At 51.2% G+C, this 21936-nt stretch overlaps 1 protein-coding gene across 1 annotated transcript; it reads right to left on the bottom strand.

Moving 5' to 3' along the window:
* Nucleotides 1-371: 371 nt before the first annotated feature.
* Nucleotides 372-20240, bottom strand: LOC122748478 (zinc finger protein 501-like). The gene is made up of 3 exons (XM_043994107.1): nucleotides 19985-20240; nucleotides 4082-4241; nucleotides 372-3714 (listed from the first exon to the last, which is right to left on the bottom strand). Exons 1-3 carry the CDS (start codon nucleotides 20238-20240, stop codon nucleotides 2673-2675), a joined length of 1458 nt encoding a protein of 485 aa, XP_043850042.1. The 3' UTR covers nucleotides 372-2672.
* Between the last annotated feature and the right edge of the window lie 1696 nt (nucleotides 20241-21936).

Genomic DNA, 21936 nt, shown 5'->3' with positions numbered 1-21936 from the left:
CTAGCCAGTAAGCTTGGATGAAATAGGAGCAGGAATGTAAATACTGATTTTGTGTGACCTGCACAGAGGGTTCTGAGAGCAACCTACACACTTCACTTGGGTTAATGTGGAAAATACTCCTGGAGAAGTTACAGCGTGGAAAATTCCTTCATTCTAAGATGAAAATACTCTCTGCTACAGAACACCGAGTGAATGATCACGCCACCTTCATGGAGGCAGAGGGAGGTCACATGGAGTAAAGAACACTGAAAAGGTAAGGCTTAGCAGGCACCTGCGAGAGAAGTGCAATCCATTCACAAGGGATCTTGCACTCCAAATTCAATCAGGTTCAGTAGGGTACACCCTGCAATAAAACGTGCTTCACAGTCAAGTCAACTCAATCAACATTTATTATTCATTAAGTGAGTACAGAGCCTTGTGCCAGATCCTAGAGCACATACAAAGGGGAAATCAAACACAGGCCCTCTCCTCACAGATGCGACACGGACACAAGTGACTACAAGACAAAAGATCACATAAGTAGAAACAAAGTGCTATGTAAGGTCTTGGGCAAGGGGAGTTTGGCGGGAACAATGACAACTGAGTTTGGCTTTGAGGGACCTGCAAGAATTCAGCAGGTGGAAGAGAGGAGAGACTATGTTCCAGGCATAGAAAGCACCACAAGAAAAAGCAAAGAAGCCCAAAAGTGCAGGGTGGGTCTGTGGGATAGCAACCAATCCAGTGGGGCTAGACCACGGAGGAGACAAACCTGGGTAGGCTGCTTGGCGCTAGATTTGGGAAGACCTTAAATATCAATCAAAAGGAGTTTGATAATTACTCTGCAGGCAACAGGGAACCGTCTATGATTTCTGAGTATATGTCACATGATGAGGTCATTAGGAAGAGACAAATGGCAGTGGAGACAGAAGGCAGGCCAGGGAAGAAGACCTGGAAGTGACAGCTGCATAATCCAAACAGGAGCTGAGGAAGGGAGTGGCCAGGTGAGCAGAGGAAAGGACACGTGTGAGAGAGACCACAGAGGTAGAATCAAAAGGACTTGGTAACTGATCGGAAAAGAAGAGGTAAAAATAGCACCGAGGTTTGAACCCGGGAGGTGAGATGAAGGCTGGTGCCCCTGGCACACACCAGGTGAGGGGAGATGTCCCGTAGCAGCTGGTGCTCTGAGATGGGCCAAGGTGGCAGTCCAAGGGTCCTCCACGTTAAAGAGGACAATCAAAGCCTTGGAGCTGGCTGCTCTCGGACACTCACTCAGTCCAGGCCACTGGGCCCAGAGAGCAATATTCCACACAGCTCTGGCGGTACCTATGAGGAAACTGCTACACACACGCACGCACAAACACAGGCACACATGCCTGCACACGTGTATGTATAAACACACAAACACACACACGCGTGCACGCGCCAAAATCCCCCTTCTTTGAGAGAGGACTTATTATTCAGTAAGTAAGGCACCTTTCTTGCACCTTCCATCTCCCCATCATGCTCACAGGTCCCCAGAGGTCATTCTAACAATGACTGAGGACACTCCACCCCGTGTAAAGTATCACCATCATACGTTGCATCGGCCTGCAATGGTGAGTCCAGTTTTCTGGTCACCCTGAAGAGTCTCATTTCCCTTGTCGATCAGGGCTTTGACTGACTTCCGACCCTCTGGAGGACTCCTGGAGGGGGGCCTCACCTCCTGCTGGAGTCACGAGAGTGCAGTCTGAGTCTCTACTTGAAGAAGGATCACGCCATCTCCCTCCCCGGACTCTGAGATAAAATGCTCCTGAAAAACAATGATGCCATCCTTCCTCAGGACCCAGCCGGGGCTAGCAGGTTTGCCTGTAAAAGTGCTGGCGAGCACGGAGGGCAAGGAGAGCATCTGTTCTGAGCCTTCTGCTGCCCAAACCCATCGTGCCCTGGCTCTTCTTCCAGCTCCTGGCTTCTGGGCTCTTCCTGAGAGTTCTTGGCTTCCATAAAAGGACCAAATGAGACTCACCAGAGGAGAGAAGTGGACCCATGGAGACAGAAGAGGAAGAGCTGAATACCGGGGGGAAACTCAAGTGCTGTCAGGGAGGAGATAACGTCAGGGGGCTCAGCAGCCTCAAGACTGCAAAGGAGAAAGGGACTGAGGCCACTGGGTCTGGTGATCAGGAGAAGACTGACGGCTTCTGAGAAGGGTTTCAGTAGAACAAGGGTGACAGAATGCAGGGAGGCCTTTCCAGAGTAGTGGGGAGACCCAAACATGTTTAAAAGCAATAGGAAGGAGTCAGTTATAGCCTGGAAATGCCTAAGGGGGATGAGTGCTGGAGTAAGACTCTGGGAATGGCTGGGAGGGGCTGAGACCCAATAGACAGGCAGAGGATTTAGTCTTAGCAAGTCATGGCACCCATTCTTCTGAGACTAGGAGGAAGGAAAAGGGAGGAGGTGATGCCTCGCAGAACTTTTAAGGAGAAGAGCTGGAGGAACAAGTTCTGGCCAGATTGCCACAATTTTCTCAACGAATAACTTTTATGTCTCATTGTAGGGGTGGAAGGAGGGAAGTGGCAAGTGACTGATTTCTGAAGACTGAGGTGATAGCCACTGTGGGAAATCTGACCGGGTTTGATCTTCATGGTTTGAATTCTCCAAACTTCAGTGAGTGCTCTCTTATGTCAACCACACCTCCTGTTCATCACCTTCATGAGGCTTCACCATTCAAAGGGCTTCATTCTGTTATGGATTCTCTGGTGCTGAATAAGTTGTGTGCTCAGGCAGAAGGCCTTTCCACACTCAGTACATTCATAGGGTTTCTCTCCAGTATGCATTCTATGATGTCGAGAAAGTTGTGTGCTCTGGCGGAAGGCCTTCCCACATTCCCCACATTCATACGGTTTCTCTCCGGTATGAATTCTGTGATGGGAAGCAAGTCCTGTGATCCAGCGAAAGGCCTTCCCACAAACATTACACTCATAAGGTTTCTCCCCAGTATGAATACTCCGATGTTGAATAAGATGAGCACTCAGGCGAAAGGCCTTCCCACACTCGCTACATTCATAAGGTTTCTCTCCAGTATGAATTGTGTGATGGGAAGTAAGTTCTGTTCTCCAGCGGAAGGTCTTGCCACATTGATTGCATTCATAAGGTTTCTCTCCCGTATGAATTCTCTGATGATCAGTAAGTCCTGTGCTCCGCCTAAAGGCTTTTCCACATTCTTTACATTCATAAGGTTTCTCTCCTGTATGAATTCTCTGGTGTTGAATAAGTTCTTTGCTCTCACGGAAAGCTTTCCCACATTCATTACATTCATAAGGTTTTTCTCCAGTATGAATTCTCTGATGTTCATTAAGTCCAGTTCTCCGTCTGAAGGCCTTCCCACATTCATTACATTCATAAGGTTTCTCCCCAGTATGAATTCTCTGATGTTCATTAAGTCCAGTTCTCCGTCTGAAGGCCTTTCCACATTCTTTACATTCATAAGGTTTTTCTCCAGTGTGAATCCTCTGATGTCTAGTAAGTTCTTTGCTCTCTCTGAAGCCCTTCCCACATTCTTTGCATTCATAAGGTTTCTCTCCAGTGTGAATTCTCTGGTGTCGAATAAGTTCTTTGCTCTCACGGAAGGCCTTCCCACATTCATTACATTCATAAGGTTTCTCACCAGTGTGAATTCTGTGATGAACAATAAGTTGTGAGCTTTGTCGGAAGGCCTTCCCACAGTCATTACATTTATAGGGTTTCTCTCCAGGACCAAGTCTGTGAGGGAAGTAATGGAGAGGCTGTGGTTAGTGGCTTTCAAGCATGTACTGCATTCCTAAGGTCTCTCTTCAGTATGGATCCAATGATACTTAAATGCTCATGAAGGACTTTCCACTTCCCTGTACCTTAGAGCAGATTCTAGAGCACTCTGGCCTGTGCTTCGGTCCGAAGGCTCTCAGTCTAGCTCTAATCTGTGATCCTGGGCCTATCAGGGAACCCAAGCTAGATGTGTGAATAGCCCTGGAGCCCTTTCACTGAGGAAGCCTTTTTTCCTAGAGATTTTCTTTACTGTGGACAACTGCCTGGCCCTCACCCAAGGCTGCTTCTGTGTTCCTTGCTTCCATGGCCTCTCACGCTTACTTACCTGGGATGTCTCACTACTTTCCTTGGCTGCTTCTCTAGTCTGGCATCACATTCTGAAGTTTCTCCCAAACTAGAAACACAGGGACGATCCCACGTGAGTATTTCCTGGGATGACTCTTCCATAGAGAAGCCCAGCTTTGGAGATGATTCCACCTTCCAATCTGAAAGAAATAACAAAATGTAAGTACGGGAGCTCCGCTCTTCCTGCTGGGAGACAAGCAATTCCTGCTTACTTAGTCCTGCCATTAAGAAACAACACTGAGGGGGCAGCTGGGTGGTGCAGTGGATGGAGCACCGGCCCTGGAGTAAGGAGGACCTGAGTTCAAATCCGGCCTCAGACACTTAACACTTACTAGCTGTGTGACCTTGGGCAAGTCACTTAACCCCCACTGCCTTACTAAAAAAAAAAAGAAAAGAAAAGAAACAACACTGTGAAACTGAAAACATCTTAAGTCTGTAGGGGTGGGAACAAGAATAGGACTTGAGATCTTACTGGTTCACAGAAGCACCAATGGAGGGAGGAAACTCCCTCCCCCGACAGATCAATTAAGTTCTAAGAGTTCCCTGAGGTCAGGAGGCTTGCACAGGTTCGGACAGCTCACGTGTGTTGTGAACAAAAGACTTTTCTGACTCCTAAGTTCTAGCTAGCATAGCCACTGCACCACTATATCTACAATAGTCATGCATGGTTGACAAAAAGCTTTCACACTTGTCCTCCTGTCACCTTGGAACTCAGAGTTGTTTATCTGGTGCCTCACTCAAGGCTACAATAGTAACCAATGCTCAGCTGGGTTATCTTTTGACTCAAAGAAAGACCTCCACGGTCTTAGTGCAACCCATCAAAGGGATTTCCACCAAAACCAACCCAAGGAGCAGTTGCCCAGTCCCCCCCTGAAGATCACCCAAGGAGGGAGGGAGAGTCCACGACCTCTCCAGAGGTCCACTTTTGGACAGCTCTAAGTTTTAAGAAGTGCTCCCAGTCATCTAGCCTCTTTGCAACTTAAACCCGTGGTTTAAATTCCTGCTTCTGCATCTGAAGCCAAGCCCCTTGTCCACAGGGCAGTCCTTCAGATACTTGAAGCCTGAAATCTCTGTCCCAGCCTTCTCTTCTTCAGGCTCTCCATCCTGCGCTCCTCTCACACGCCACACTGCTTCTTTACACGAGACGGTGAGTCCATCTTCTGACTTGTGCAGTGGAAGACACAGATGCAGGCTAACAGAGGCCACATCTGTCTTCCAGTAAAGAATGTGTATTCTAACAAGGAGCTCTGCACTCCCTAAATGCCTTTGCCCAAGTTGTCCCTTCTTCCTGGCTGCAATGCCCTCTCCTCTTTACCCTCATAGGATACCTGGTAATCTTCCAGGTCCGGCTCAGGCCTCTCCCAATTCCCCAAGTTTCTTCATGACCACTTTATCCCTTTTGAAATGACCTCATCTGGGTTATACCTATTTGTGTATCTGCTCTATCCTCTGAGAAGTAGAAGGGAAGCTTCTTAGGGGCAGGAATTGGCATGTTTGTTGTGAGGGTGGTTTTTGCTATACCCTGTAACCTACCAAAAAGTCTGAATACAGAACGTGCCTGATATTTACTGAACTGAACCCGAGGAAATGGACATAAATAGATCAGACAAGGAACCACCTCCCCATGAATGAGTGGTCAAAAAAAAAGTTTTGTAAAGAAATGCAAATGAGTAATCAGTGCTTCAAATAAGAAACTAGAGAACTAGAACAATTCCAAATGATCACCTCAGACATTACTGCCTTATTAAACTGATTAGTCCTAACAGCTGGAAAAAAGTCAATGTTTCTTCAGTAGAAAACAATTTAGAGTTATGGAAAAATAATAGTGGCTTTGATTCAATGACCCCAAGGAAGTCAAGGTCAGATATAAAACATTATATGTGCTGAAACACTCCCAACAGCACCTCTTAAAAAAGGAGAAAAAGAAACCGGAAACAAAATTAGTGGAAAAGGAAGGTGACAACTGTGAACCACAAGAAATAAACGTAACGGAAACAAGGAATAAAAGATATTCAAAGAAACATAGGAAGATGTGTATGAAGTAATGAATGCCAAAGAAAGGAAATAAATACAACACTACAAAGCAACAAAAGATCCGGCCAATGCAATGGCCAGGGCTGCCTCCAAATCATGTACCATGAAACACATTTCCTTTCCCTTAGTTCAAAACTACCAGACCACAAGTGTCCATTTAAGTTAGACTGTCAGCAAGAGAAAGTTTTGCTTAATTGCTCAATCCTAGCTATCACTAACTGCATTTGTGCATGTATGTATGTATGTATGCATGTGTGCATGTATGTATGTACCTATACCCACACACACACGCATGCCTACAGTGGTATCAAATGCAAACAGAAACTGGATCCCTGCCCATTACATACTGACAAATTAGCATTATCTATGTTGTATTATACTTTTATTTGTTTTGCTAAACACTTCCCAATTACATTTTAATTACTCCAGAGTTCTGCATGTACATATTTGGGGTAAGGGAGGTTACTGGGCAGGAAAAAAGGATTCACTTGAGAACTGAGATGTAAAATACAAAATGTATGAAGACTCCTAGAAGTGGGAGCCAAGGGCAGTAAGGTCAATCAATCAGGGAACAGGAAGACAGGTCATATCCTACTAATCTTGGACTTGTCTCCAATGATGCTGTTGTTCACCCTGGGTTCTTGAAGAGGACCAATGACAACTTGGGTCATGTCTTAACTTGTGAGTGAACTGGATTTAAGTGAGGCAAAGTTGCACAGTCATTCACCTCACTCTCTCTTCCAGGGTCATCAAAGTCCAGCCCCAGTACAAAATGAAGACTAGCGATGGCCTGGAATGCAGTGGGTGACCATGACCATCTCTGATGTCTGACCAAACTCCTGCTTCAGCTGCCTTAATGGGTACTGGGACATACTGTTTTCACCCGCCCATTCTTGGGGTAGACACCCCCCTAAGTCACTGATGGGTCTGAGGCCTGGTTTAGCCTATCTGCCAAGCTAGTTCTGCAGGGGTGTGGCCACTGCATACACTACAACTTCTTAGAGCCATAGGTGAGAGGTCAGTGATAGGTGAACACCAAAGGATGAGCAGCAGCAAGCCCTCACATCAGCAGTGACAGTCCTCCAATATAACTACAGCAGCCCCTTAATTCATCCTGGTTCACAGAAGCTGTGACTTAGCTTAAACCCGGCACCTGAAAACACTGAGCAGGCAAAATTGACCTCCTCTTTCTCAGCTTCCCCTCACCTTTCCACAGGTGCCTCTCAACAGGAGGGCTCTGAAGCACTGGCTGGTAAGTAATATATCCCATTCTCCATTTTTTTCTCCAGTGAGAAAGAGTTGAGGAGAAGAGGATGAGTAGGCTTGGACAGGTTGAGATCTGAAGTGCAGACAGTCTGCCTCTGTAAGGGCTAAAATTCTAGCTATACTATCTAAAATCTAATGAGTGGTCGCCAATAAATTAGAAGCTTTAGCAAGAGTATTTAAGTGTTTAAGTATTTATTAAAGAGCATTAGGATCAGAGAGAAAGGTAAAAATCTAACTATTTCTAAGAGACCCCATCATCCGACCCACCATGGTGAGGTCAGGAACCGAAAGAGACAGCACTCCTCCGCCAGCATCCGCTCCCTACTTCGTGTCCCCCTCCCAGAAATGGGAGGCCCCTCAACTTGATTGGCTGGTAGCCTTGATAGACAGTACCCATGAGCAAACGTCACTTCCTGACGCCAAGGACCTTGACCACATGGCTTGCCCTCAGAGGCCTTCTCCTCATGGCGGAGCTTTTCTACCGTCAGTCTCCAGCAGGTGGCATCATTCCAATCATCACACCTCCATATCCAAAACTTCCTCATTTCTTCTGAAGGCACCACTACACTTGTAGGTTCCAGATTCTCAGCCTCTCCAATAAAACTTCTCTTCAAGTTAACTGATGGCCAACCCTCATCCTTCTCTTCCTGGAGACTCACACTCCGGTCTCCTCATCACTGAAAACAATACAAGTCTGTCCCCCCCAAACTCCATCGGCATACTTTAAAGCTGGAGATGATCACTTAAACGTATTCAAGGATCTCCCGGATCGAGGGGCTTTTCAACCCATCTCTTAAAAAATGGAAACTTTCCAATTAGTTTCCAACAGCGACAGATTTGATGGCTAGGAAAGAAGATAGAAATTTACTAGTCAAAAATCAAGTGAAACTTCTAACTGGTAGACAGGGATGAAAGATACACTTTGAAATTCTGTTTGCAGTCAACAATGGATTTTCTGGGTCCCCGGGATCTTGGGGAAATATCTTTTTTTTAAAGTTTTGATGACCAATAAGAGGAGCCTCTCTTACTGCAGAAATTACCACTGTGCCACCTAGCTACCCCCAAAATTCAGAGTTTCTTAAACTGTGGGGTCACAGACTATTTGGCAACAAACAGTATGAAGGTTATGTATGCCTACTTTATATACCTATATACCTGGGGTTGTGTAAAAATTTCTCAGGCAAAAAGGAGTTGGGAGTGGAAAAAGTTTAAGAAGCCCCGTCCAAATGGACTATCTGTGCCTGATGTGTGTTAGAACCATCTGAGCTCATACTAGATGGATCAACCACAGCTGAACACACTGTACCTTGACCCCAACGTCACAATGTCATTGGTCCTCTTTGAGACCAGAGGCCAAACAACTATGTTCCAGGCATTGTGCTAAGCACTTTAAAATTATTATCTCATTTGTTCCCAGAACAACCCTGGGAGGAAAGTGTTATTCTCCTTTTAGAGACGAGGAAACCGAGGCCAACAGAGATTGACATGCCTGGGGTCACAGAGCTACTAAGCATCTGAGGGCTGTCATCTCATCGTCCCCTCAGAGCACATGAGCTTCCCTGGCTGCCAAGTCATTTTGAGATTGAAATCCTCTGCACCCCCCGCCCCCGCCTTTTCTGACAAAATATCTAACAAAGCTCCCATTCCTGCCTTGATCTTCTGAATCCAAGTGTACGTTTACCCCCATTTCACCAGCCTTGACTCGAAAAGTTCACAAGTTGATTTAGCTCCAGGGTAGACCTTCCCATTCACTTCGGTAAAGATATCACCGTCTGATCAGGCCGATCGTTCCTCCCTCATGGGCCCTCTTGTGTATCCACTGTCTCGCAGAACTATGGACCCTCCTTTCCAGCCCCCTGTCATACACAGATGTGACAACAGGCACCATCTATGCCTTCATCTAGATCCCGGATACAAACGTTGAGCCGAGCACGGCTTCCTGGTGCCCAAAAAGCTGGCCTGGACCCTTGCTTGGGTGGGCCTCTTCAGGCCTGGTTCTTCCAGTCCCAATCCACGGAACTCTTACCGCTTGGCCCCAGTCTTTGCGACTGACCCCGGACACAGCACCCGAGCCTCTGTCAAAGTCACCCCATCTGTCAATGAAGGAAATGCCCCTGCTGAGCACCGATCAGAGCTGCCTTTTCTAGCTGCTCATTCACCACACCATTAAGGATCCTTCTGAGGGGGCTGAGGCCTATGATTTCACTGGTGGAGGGTTTAATTATTGGAATGACGCCACCTGCTGGAGACTTACTGTAGAAAAGCTGTGCCATGAGGTGAATGTCTCTGAGGGCAAGACCATGCGTCTTTGCTTTGGCGTCAGGAAGTGACGTTTGCTTGTGGGAGGAAGAAGGGGGAGCCTGCTGCTCTGACTCACTCTCTTTCCTGAGGACGCTGGTGGAGAAGGGAGCTAGAAATGCGCTCTCCCTTTAATAGATAGATGAATCTAGGCCTTTCTCTCTTTACCAAATTCTTATTCTCCCTAATAAATGCTTAAAAGTCTAACTCTTGGGGGCAGCTAGGTGGCGCAGTGGATAAAGCACTGGCCTTGGATTCAGGAGGACCTGAGTTCAAATCCAGTCTCAGACACTTGACACTTACTAGCTGTGTGACCTTGGGCAAGTCACTTAACCCTCATTGCCCCACCAAAAAAACCAAAACAAAACAAAAAAAAAATTAAAAAAAAAAAAGTCTAACTCTTGCTAAAGCTTATAATTTATTGGCGACCACTCATTAGATATTTTAGACAGACTAGCTAGAATTTTAGCCTTAACAGGGTGAAGGGAGGAAATGCTCATGGCAACAGTAAATAAGCATTTATTAGATACCTACTATGTTTCAGGCACTGGGGATACAAAGAAAGGCAAACCCAGTCACTGCCTTCAAAGAGTTGCCACTCAAATAGGGGAGACAACATGCAAGCCACCACCTATGTATGAGACAGAGACCAGGTATATGGAAGGTCATTCCCACCTCCAAAGCCAAGCAGCTCCTGCTCAAGACAGCACCTGCCCATTGGACCCCTGAGGGTCCACTCTGGCCCCACTCCCCCACCCTGCCATTTCACCTTCAAGGCTGTGTCTAGGAAGCTGCCAGGCACAGGCAGCCATTGGGCTCCCTGGCCTAGGGGCTGCAGAGGGCTCAAAGCTTCAGCGATTTTCTCTATGTTCTTTAAAAGACCACCGGCTGCCCTTTCAAAACCTAGACTGGCATCCCCTTGGATCTGGTGACTGGAACACAAATGTAGAGATCCACTGCGTGGCACCTGGGCGGCCTCTGCCCCGGGACTCATCTTGATTCTGATTTGTCCAGTGCCCAAAGCCTCCTCTTTGGGAGAGAAAAGAGAAGAGGCAGAACAGAAGTGGAGCCCGTCTGTCTTCTGGCTGGTACTCGGACCAATCCCCGCAGGCAGGCAGCTGCTGCCGCTGAGGTCTGGGAGCCTTCTCTGGCCCCAACCCCCACACCCTAGGAAAACAGCCCTTTGGCTGACTTTAGCCATCTTCCTCCTCCTCGCCTCAGCACCATCAGTGTCCCCTCCCCCTCCCATCCTTCTGGGCGTCCCCATAGCTGACACTACGCTTCCTTTTTTTGCTTACGTCATTTTTTAATGTAAGAACATTTTTATTTATAATTTTTACCCCTCTGCCCTCCCTGAGGTGGCATGTAAGCAGATATGGGTTATACGTGGATGACTGGGTAAGACATTGCCATGTTTGTCATTTTGTAAAGAAAACTTGGGGAAAGAAGAAAAACTGAAAGAAAGTGAGAATTAGCCTGCTTTGGTCTGCTCCGTCAATATCAGTTCTTTCTTGGGAGGTGGAAAGTCGGCTTCATCAACAGTCCTTGGGACCGACCTGACACTTCTCACAGAAGCCACCCCTCCAAAGGAAAACAAGGGAATCCGAACTGTGTCATCACCACAATCTCACCAGCAAAGGCTCAGCATGAATGGCCTGTGTCATCACTGCTCTCCACTCATCACCAATTCTTTTGATTAACAGTGTCTTTTTCTTTTTTCTTTCTTTTTTTTTTTTAGTGAGGCAATTGGGGTTAAGTGACTTGGCCAGGGTCACACAGCTAGTAAGTGTTAAGTGTCTGAGGCTGGATTTGAACTCAGGTACTCCTGACTCCAGGGCCGGTGCTCTATCCACTGCACCACCTAGCTGCCCCAAGAGTGTCTTTTCAAATGCACATCAGACTAACTGAAACAAACCTGAAAATGGGACCTGATAGGTTGATTCCAGCTAAACACTGAAGAAATCCATCATGCAGGCCTCTCCCCCACACCCAAAGGCCCCTCTCTCCCCACGAATGCTGACCAAGGACTAACCTTCACATTAAGAGCAGCTAGGGGGTGCCATGGTGCACTGAGCACCAGGCCTGACATCTGGAAGGTGAGTCTTCCTGAGTTCAAATTCGGCCTCAGATATTTACTAGCTGTGCGACTCTTATTAACTCACTTATTTTACTAACTCACTGTTTGCCTCAGTTTCCTTCTCTGTAAAATGAGTCAGAAACGGAAATGGCGAACCACTCCAGTATCTTTGCCAAGAATACCCCAAATGGGGTCAGGAAGAGTCAGACATGACTGAAATGACTGAACGACAACAAAAACCCTCTGATCCCCAGGACTCCCACATACCTCCCGGGGTTGTTGCCTCCTTGTACAGATGGTTCATGTCAATACTAATGAACACCAGGTAAGCGCAGGACATAGACTCAAAGCCGAGTCTTTCTTGATTCCAGGTCCCAAAATATTTCTCGCGTATCCTGTCCCCTTATTCATTGCATTAACTATCTGGTAAGTTAAAGCCATTTCCAACCACACTCCCAGCCTGCCAACCCTGCTTGCGGTTTCAATGTCAGGTTCATCTCCTCTACATCTTTGAATCTTTTTTTTTTTTTTTTTTGGTGAGGCAATTGGGGTTAAGTGACTTGCCCAGACTCACACAGCTAGTAAGTGTCAAGTGTCTGAGGCCGTATTTGAACTCAGGTCCTCCTGAATCCAGGCCACTGCACCACCTAAGCTGCCCAATCTGTGAATCTTTTTGATCCAGGGTCACCCTTAGTGGGCACCACACCACCCACCAAACCCCAGTTAGACCCCAATGTAGCAGAAAAAGAGAATCTGCTGACAAAGAATGAGAAATGGATCGATAGCAAACACTTAATAAATGCCCAAATATCAGAGACTGCAATGAGTGGCCATCTAATCTTCCTGCAGCACCAATGCACTCATAACCTGCTGGTTGGCCTCTCTACCACAGGCCTTTCCCCACTGAAATGCTCTCAAGCGATCTTCCTAAAGTATTGAATGGCTCCCTCTTGCCTTCAGCATCCCACTTAAAGGCCTCAGTTTGGCTTTTCAAGCCTCTGACAGCCCAGCTCCTCGCTCCCTCTTTGGTCCTGGGACCTGCGCTTCACTCCCCTTTATCTACTCTGTCCCAACAGCAATGCCGACCTCACAGCTGCTCCTGGCACAAGAGACGCCCGGCTTCTGCACTGACTCCCCCAGGCCTGGAAGCCTTTCCTCCCCTTCTCTGAACTCTCAGAATCCCTGACCCCCTTCCAGATGTGGCTCAAAAGCCCCTCTCCAGAGAGCGTCGTTCGCGCTATCTCCACACTCTGTGTGCAAACTCTAGAGGGAATGGAGAGCACAATGCCTTTTCTTTGTATGCCCGGGCTTAGCATAGTCCCCGGCACACAGTAGGCACTTCACAAATCCTGCCTGCCTGAATGCTGAGTTCCTAACTCACTTGGGAACTTCATCAGGAACTTCCTTCAAGTTAACAATATCAACTTCCATCCATGCGTTTATTAAGCGCCGACCCCATGCCAAACCATATGCTAGGTTTTGGGATGATCAGGCTTTGCTCCCTGAGAGCTTCCAGGCCGCACAACAACAGGGACACAGCTAAGCCAACACAAAAGGCTGAGAAAGGACACACAAGGTAAGTTAGGGAGAGGGCAGACCACAATGGGGGACACAAGACCCTAGTGCCCCTGGACAGGAGCGGGGAACCAGACGCTGTCCAGCTGGGCTAGAAGGAAAAGGGGAAGGGGCCGAAGTGAGCCGGGCCCAGTCGGGCTGCAGCCAGGCTGCGAAGGTCTTCCAGAGAGGCCACAGGAGTCCCTGAAGCATCTCAGGCAGGGGCTGCCTCTTGGCTGCTGTGTTAAGGAGGGACTGCAGAGGGAGGGGGAGTGGGATCAGGAGCAAAGAGAGGGGGCTATCCGGGAGCGGGGGGAGGAAGGAGCCAGGGCCAATGTCCTGGACAGCTGGACGTGGCTCAACTGCTGCTTGGCCTTTTGTTCTTGTCTGGAAGAGCCCTGGGAGGGGAGGAGATGGATGGAGAAGACAGCGTCCCAACGCTGGCTGTCTGGGAGGAGAAGGGATTGATGGGAAACTGAGATGGGAAAAATATAGTGACTGAAATCCAGGAGGGAGGGGGTGGGACAAGGTGTGAGAGCTGGGGCGGGGGGCACTGAATCAAGGGTCTAGACCCTAAATTGGTCAAAGACAGAAAGGAAGGCCCTAAATGCAGCAGAGGAGTAGAGCAGCACTTTGGGGAGCAGGGCCCCATCAGCTAGAAAGGAGCTGGGTAAACTGTGCTATTCATTTCTATCTATAACCACCCCCCATCACACACCACATATACACCCCACACACACATATACACATACACACACACACAACACCATACACACACAGACACACACCATACACACACACACACAACACCATACACATACACACACAACACCATACACACACACACACACACATATACACATACACACAATGCCCCACCCCCCATCACACACCACATATACACCCCCCCCACACATATACACATACACACACACAACACCATACACACACAGACACAACACCATACACACACAGACACAACACCATACACACACAGACACACATATACACATACACACAATGCCCCACCCCCATCACACACCACATATACACCCCCCCACACATATACACATACACACACACACAACACCATACACACAGACACACACCATACCACATACCACCCCCCCACACCACACCATACACACACACACAACACCATACACACACAGACACACATATACACATACACACAACGCCCCACCCCCCATCACACACCACATATACACCCCCCCACACACATATACACACACACAACACCATACACACACAGACACACACCATACCACATACCACCCCCCCACACCACACCATACACACACACACACACACAACACCATACACACACACAACACCATACACACACACACAACACCATACACATACAGACACACACCATACCACATACCACACCCCCACACCACACCATACACACACACAACACCATACACACACACACACAACACCATACACACACAGACACAGACACAGACACACAACACCATACACACACACACCATACCACATACCACACCCCCCACACCACACCATACACACACACACACACAACACCATACACACACACACACCATACCACATACCACACCCCCCACACCACACCACACACACATACACACACACACACAACACCATACACACACACACCATACCACATACCACACCCCCCACACCACACCATACACACACACACAACACCATACACACACACACACACACCACACCATACACACACACACACAACACCATACACACACAGACACAGACACACAACACCATACACACACACACCATACCACATACCACACCCCCCACACCACACCATACACACACACACACACAACACCATACACACACACCATACCACATACCACACCCCCCACACCACACCATACACACACACACAACACCATACACACACACACACACCATACCACATACCACACCCCCCACACCACACCACACACACATACACACACACACCATACCACATACCACACCCCCCACACCACACCATACACACACACACACAACACCATACACACACAGACACACACACCACACCATACACACACACACACAACACCATACACACACAGACACAGACACACACACACAACACCATACACACACACACACACCATACCACATACCACACCCCCCACACCACACCACACCACACACACACACACACACACACACACACAACGCCCCACCCCCCCAGATTACAAGCATGGCTATAAAGAAGCCAATCCAAAGCTGGATGCCATGGAATTCCCAGGGTCCTGAGAAGGGAGGAAATGTGTCTCCTCCGGCCCTTCCTGAGGGGAGGGGGGCCTGTGGGTATGGAGTGGTGCATAAACTGTCAAACAGGGAGTTCAGGTCCTGAGTGGCTTTTGGCCTCTGTTCCAACGGGGCGTGGGGGGGGGTGCAGGCGGGCAGGGTGTGTACCTGGAAGTCAGGGATATAAAAGCAAAAGTTCCCAATACCAGGAATGAGAGAAGGGGAGCGTGAAGGAAGAGGAAGCTCGAGGGGGCAGCTGCAGGAGTGGGGAGCAGAGAGGGGCTCCTGATCCTCTGGGCCCTGGAAGCGCCCGGGCAGCAGGCCAGGCAGCAGCCTCTGTGGACAGAGCCCACGCACAGCCTGTTGCCTGCATCCACAACAGGAAGTAACGTTTACTTTCAGCCAGAGATTAGTGGAAAGAGGCCGTTTTTCCCATCCGGGTTCATGGACCCCCTGAAGGTGGAGGGGGTCCACAAACCCCTTGGGAGTTATGGCTGAGAAGCTGAGAAGCCCTGGAGTAGGGAATAGGAGGAAGGGGGTGCCAGGGGCAGGATGGGGAGAAGGGAAAAGGCAACACTGGGGTGGGGGGCATCAGAGGGAGGGCAGAAGAAAAAGCTCATGGGAAAGAAGGGGAGATAGTTCCAGGACTAAAACCAAGAGCCAGGGCACAGGCAAGGGGCCAAGGAGGGAAAAGCAGAAAGTTCTGGGACTCCAAGACCTAGAGGACAAAGAAGGAAGCCCTAGAGCCTTGGTTCCCCAGCGGGTCAGGGTTCGTCAAAGGCTGTGAGCGAGCAGCCGAGCACAGCGGAGGCTGCAGATCCCGCTACAAGGCAGCGTGCGAATCCAAACAAGTCAGAACAGCAGGAAAATGGGGGGAGCCCCAGCCGGCGAGCCATCCGGGGGTTCGGGGGTCACCTCCTACTGCTGGGAGGGCTCCCCACAGAGGCCAAAGACAGAAAATCACAGCATTCCCAGGGGTCAGGAAGTCAGTCACCATCGGTCAGGCACCTGGGCCTCACCAGGCTGAGTGTCTGTCCCACTGAGGAAGGGAAGAGGCGGACCTTGCTCTCAGGCAGGCAGCTCAGCTCGGTCTGATGGGGGACACTCCAACAAGCCACAGCCTGTGTAAACAGAGGGGGCTCGGGAGGGCTCCCTAGAGAAGGTGGGATCGCAGGTGGAGCTGAAGGAAGCGATTAGGCAGAGATGATAAAAGACACGGGAGCCAGAGAACATGCAAGAGTGGGGGTGCGAGCACGGGCCAGGAGGCCACAGAAGGGAGTGATGGGAGGTGGGACTGGAAAGGGGCGGGGCAGGGGACGAAGGGCTTTGAAGGCCAAACAAGGGGGTTTGTTTCCCACCCTGGGGGCAATGGGCAGCTGCCTGAGTTTACCGAGTAGGGGGTAACAGGTCGGCTCTGCACTTTGGTGGCTGAGCAGGGGACAGACTGGAGCGGGGAAAGACTGAGGCCAGCAGACGCTCCGAGATGACGGGAGGAGAGGAGGAGGAGGCCTGTCTGAGAGATTTTATGCTCTCTGTGGTAGAAAAACTGGAAAGAAACGGGTGCCCCTGACAGGGGGAGGAATGCCATGAAATATTATTGTGCAGAGACACCAAGTCTCTGAGGGATCCAGGGCAGGGAGGGGGTGAGTGGACAGGGGCAGGGGGGAAGGAAGGCGATGAAGACAACTCGCTAACGACGTCAAGTCACTGGACTTGACAGAACGCGGAGGCCTGCAAAGCATTTTATCAGGAGACCCAAGTTCCAATCTTGCTTCAGACCCAGGGAAAGTCATACAACAGGCTCTGCCTCAGCTCTGTTAAGAGCACCTCCTTCCAGGGTGACCTGGAAGAGGCTCGGCCGAGCACAAAGTGCTCTTTAGATTCTATTGCTATCATTCTGACTGCCATAGATGAGGAAAATGAGTCAGAGAGAACTTAGGGGACTTGCCCAGGGTCACACAGCAAGTAAGTCTCTGAGGCAGGATTTGAACCCAGGTCTGAGAAGAGAGGAAACAAGGCAGCAGGTGGGGGCCTGGGGGAATACAAGAGGTACCTGGGCTTTGCTAAACAGCTTCTGTTACAAGGAAAGGGGGGAGGCCTCTGTTAGAAGTAACTGCTCCAAAACACGAGCAGAGAGGCCCTTGTTTCAGAAGGAAGGAGGGCTCTATGAGCGTGTGTGGTGAGAAATGAGGACTTCGGGTGTCAGGGAGATGGGGAGCCAGGGAGCGGAACCATTCACACCCACTCTGCTGAGGACCAGCAGAGCCATTTCCACAGGCCAATGGGAGGGCTAAGCTGTGAGGACTCCCAGGGCCCCTCCCGAGGCCTGAGGGGACCACACTGCATAGTTGGGACAAGGCCTGTATTTCTTTTCTCTTTTTTTTCAATGGGGGGGGGGAGATTTCCACTAATGAAGAAAAATCCACTTTGAAAAGAGAGGAGGGGCAGGGAAGCTGCAGGTGTGGGCGCTGCTGGCACCTGCAGATGGAGTCACTGTATGGCTCACTTTGTCTAATGTTTACTTTCTTAGGAGACCCTGCATGGGGGAGGGGGGGGGGCTGGACATGCCTGCAGTGTCAGAACCAAACATGTCAACAAAACCTCCAACAAGAGACCTGGAGGCCACCTGCCTACAAGCTGGGGCAGGGCCTGGGGAGGGACCAAATGAATGACTCCCCACACACACACACAAAAATGACCTCCCCCAGTAAACTGGCAAAGACAAAAGGGGGGGGTGAGAAGGGGGGCAAACGGCCCCTGGGGAGGGGCTGGAGGGAGCAATCGTGGAGGGCTCTACGTCAAGCCTCTTCAGCCTTTCCCAGCCTGCACTGCTTCCCCTTTGGGGAAGAAAAGTCCAGGTGCCCATCAATTGGGGGGGGCAGGTGAACACGTCAGGGCACCTGAGTGCGAAGGAGTCTCGCTGGGCAGCCAGAAACAAAGCCTAGGAGGCATCCAGGGAGCCGTGGGAGGCCCCCTTGCCCGGCCTGGCAGGACACCGAGTGACAGAGGAGCCAGGGGAGGAGGCGAAGCTCCCTCCCACTTCCCTCGGAGGCTGGCAGCAGGCCTGCCCACGGTGGGGGGGGGGAGGGGGGAGACGTCAGGGCAGTCAGAGACTGAAAGGAGGGGGCCGACCGAGGAGGGGAAGGGGAGGCCCGGCCACTGTCCCCTCCCGGCCACCCTCTTCTCTCCAGGCCTCTTTCCTGGTGCAGCCCCCCCTCTTCTCTGCTCCCTCCCTCCCGGGGATCTTCCGAACTCAGCTGATGACTCTCCTCTCCCCGTCCTGACCCAGGCGCTCTCCGGCCCTCCCTCCAACTCAAGATGGCCCAACCAAAATGTATTCGCTTTCCCGGTGATCCCCCCCCTTACCTTCCCTGTTCCTTACTGCCGGGGGCTGGGAGGGGGATGTCCCTCGGGCTCCCAACCCGGGGGCATCCCTCCCTCCCCCCGTATCCCAGCTGTCCCCAAGGACTGCCACGTCTCCCCTAAAGTGCAGGTACGACCGTGTCATCCCCTTCTCTCCCCCCACCCGCCCGGCTCCCCCTCCCCACCCCACCCCACCCCCAGTCCCAGTCCAGCCCGCGCTCACAGCCCTGAAGTTATTATCTCCTTCGACCCTTAGGGCAAGCCCGGAAGCGGGGGGTGAGGTGGGGGGGGCTGGCATTACTCCCCTTTGACAGACAAGGAAACTGAGGCACGCAAAGGTTAGGTGGCCCTCCCAGGTCACACGGCCAGCAAGTGTCTGAAGCTGGATTTGAACTCAGATCTGACTGACGCCCCAGCCTCGTCCGAGCCCCTCCGGCCATTCTCTCTGGCCATCCCCCCCCCCCAACACTGGCCTCCCAGCTACACCCCTCTGCCTCCGGGGCAGCCCTCCCCCCGTCCTCCGTCCGTGTTCCCCCCTCCCTCCAGGGAAGGGGCTGGCTGTCTCGGGCTGCCTAGCACGGGCCCGGCACACAGGAGGCGCTTAATAAATGTTTCCCGACTGACCGAACGTGAGAAAGAGGGCCAAGTAGGTGGGAGCTAGATGGGGGAGGCAACATAACGGGGAGGGGGGAGAGGAGGGAAGAGAAGGACCAGAAGAGGGAGAGGGTCTCAAACCTGGGGAGGAGGCTCGGGAGCAGGGGAAGGAAGAGCAGCGGCGCTCCTGATTGGCTCTCCATCCTTACCCCCTCCCACCCCGACCAATAGGCGCGTCGGCTCCCGGAGGGCGTGTCCCTCTGCCGGGCGCGGAGTGAAATTGCGCAGGCGTGTCCCTCAAGGCCGCACCCCTCCCCCTCCCCAGAGGATCAGGGACCTCGAGAAGCTCCGAAATCAGCCGCTACCCGGGCCAGCCGGCCTCGGCCTCCCACTCACCCCGGCCCAGGACGCAGGGCTTAGGCACTGGCAGCGGCTGAGTACGCGGCGGAGCCGAGCAGGCCGCGAGCATCCGAAGTCGGCGGGGGTCCGAACCGGTCTGATGGCGGAGCCGCGAGGAGCAAAGCAGGAAGCGGAAGTTACTTGGGAGCCGCCTGTCTCCTTCATAGCCCCGCCCCTCATAGCTCCCCGGCCAATCCCGCGAAAGATTTTTCTCTTCAGGCTTCTCTTGGGCTCCGCCTGTCGCTGTTGCCATGGCAAAAGTCATCCTGAGTCGGCAAAGCATTCTGGGAAATGTAGTGCCCCGCCCGGTCTTCGGCCGATCTCTGGCTCTAGGTGGTCCCGCTTCGTACTGCTGCTTCCGCGACCTCCAGTGCGGCTTCAGGAGAGAGGGAGGGACGGTGGGCCCCGGCCTCCCTGCAGTTTACATTTCCCCCGAGGCTCACCTTACTGTAGGGCCGCCTCCTCCGGGAAGCCCGCCCAGATTGCGTGCTCACCGCCACCTCGTGAATAGCAGGCTAGCATTTCCATAGCGCCTTCAGGCTCGCCCAGGACCCTGGGTCGGTGGTCTCCTTTGGGTCTCACCACCCCCTTAGCCCTAGTTTACGGGCAAGGACGCCAAGGCTCGAGGGGGCGGAATGACTTGTCCAGAGAAGGACCAGGAGGCAGGGCCCGCGTCCGGCCCAGCCCCGGACAGTGCCGGCGCGCGCGGCCAGGACGAGGAGGCCGGACAGGCCCGGACAGTGCCCGGTGCGAGTCGGAGGCCGCTCGGGGGCGGATGGGACTGACCCGGCTCTAAGCTCGGCTCCCTCCTGGCTGACGCCTGTACGTGGGCGAGGGGTGGGAGCGCGTCCCCTCCGAGAGTCCGGACCTCGCTACAGGGGTCCGGGGGAGCTTTCCGAGGTGCTGATTCCTGGCCGTGAGCCCCGGGGCTCCGTTGCTGCTACGGTTGGCCCTTCCCCTTGGGCTGCGCAGTTGAATCCAGTCGTTCCCCAAGTCCTGATCTTCGTCCCGAACGTGTCCCCTCCGCAGACCTCAGCCATTCCTACACCACCTGCCACCCCCATGAACCTGAGTGTTTGGACAGCTCTCGGCCTTCTGTCCCAGAGGATACCATAGCACAAGGAGAGAGGGATACAAAGTGTCTTGCTGTCTTGGGGAGGGGGAGGGAAGGGAGAGAGGGAGAAAATTTTGAAACTAGGAATCTTATAAAAACAAATGTTGAAAATTATCTAACTGGAAAATAATAAAATATTTATATGGGGAAAAAAGAAAGAAGAAAACCAAATTACCAGTATCAAAATGAAAAGGGGGGGGGCAGCTAGGTGGCACAGTGGATAGAGCACTGGCCCTGGAGTCGGGAGTACCTGAATTCAAATCCACCCTCAGACACTTAACACTTACTAGCTGTGTGACCCTGGGCAAGTCACTTAACCCCAATTGCCTCACTTAAAAAAAAAATGAAAAGGGGTACATTCAAAACCAGTGAAGACAAAATTAAAACAATTATTAGAAGCTATTTTGCCCAATTATGTACCAATAAATCTGACAATCTAAGTGAAAACAAAACAAAACAAAGGTCCTTCATGCTTGTCTGGGAAATGTCTCACCAAAATGGGGCTCGTTCCCCCTCCACCCCCTTCATACCCCCACCCCCAACTGTCCACCAATGCCATGCTCCCCCTCCACCCCTGCCCTCGGCTCCTGCCATGCAACCTCATTACTCTCTCCTGCGGATGAAATTCCTGTAGTCCTTAGAGGAGAACCGGTTGGGGTTTGGGCTGGGTCTGCCACGTCAAGCGGAAGGGCATCAACAGAACATGCAAATAAATCAAAAGAATGTCAAGGGAGCACGGGCAGAAATGTGAGAAGAGGCCCCCAGCTTTGCCCTTCCCATTCCAGTTTTTCTACTGCTTGGTACTTTGCCTACTCCAGCGTTAGTGAAGGAGAGG

This window comes from Dromiciops gliroides, chromosome 3 (genome assembly GCF_019393635.1).
Source record: "Dromiciops gliroides isolate mDroGli1 chromosome 3, mDroGli1.pri, whole genome shotgun sequence".
Lineage (NCBI taxonomy): Eukaryota > Metazoa > Chordata > Mammalia > Microbiotheria > Microbiotheriidae > Dromiciops > Dromiciops gliroides.
This window is presented reverse-complemented; position numbering and strand designations above follow the sequence as displayed.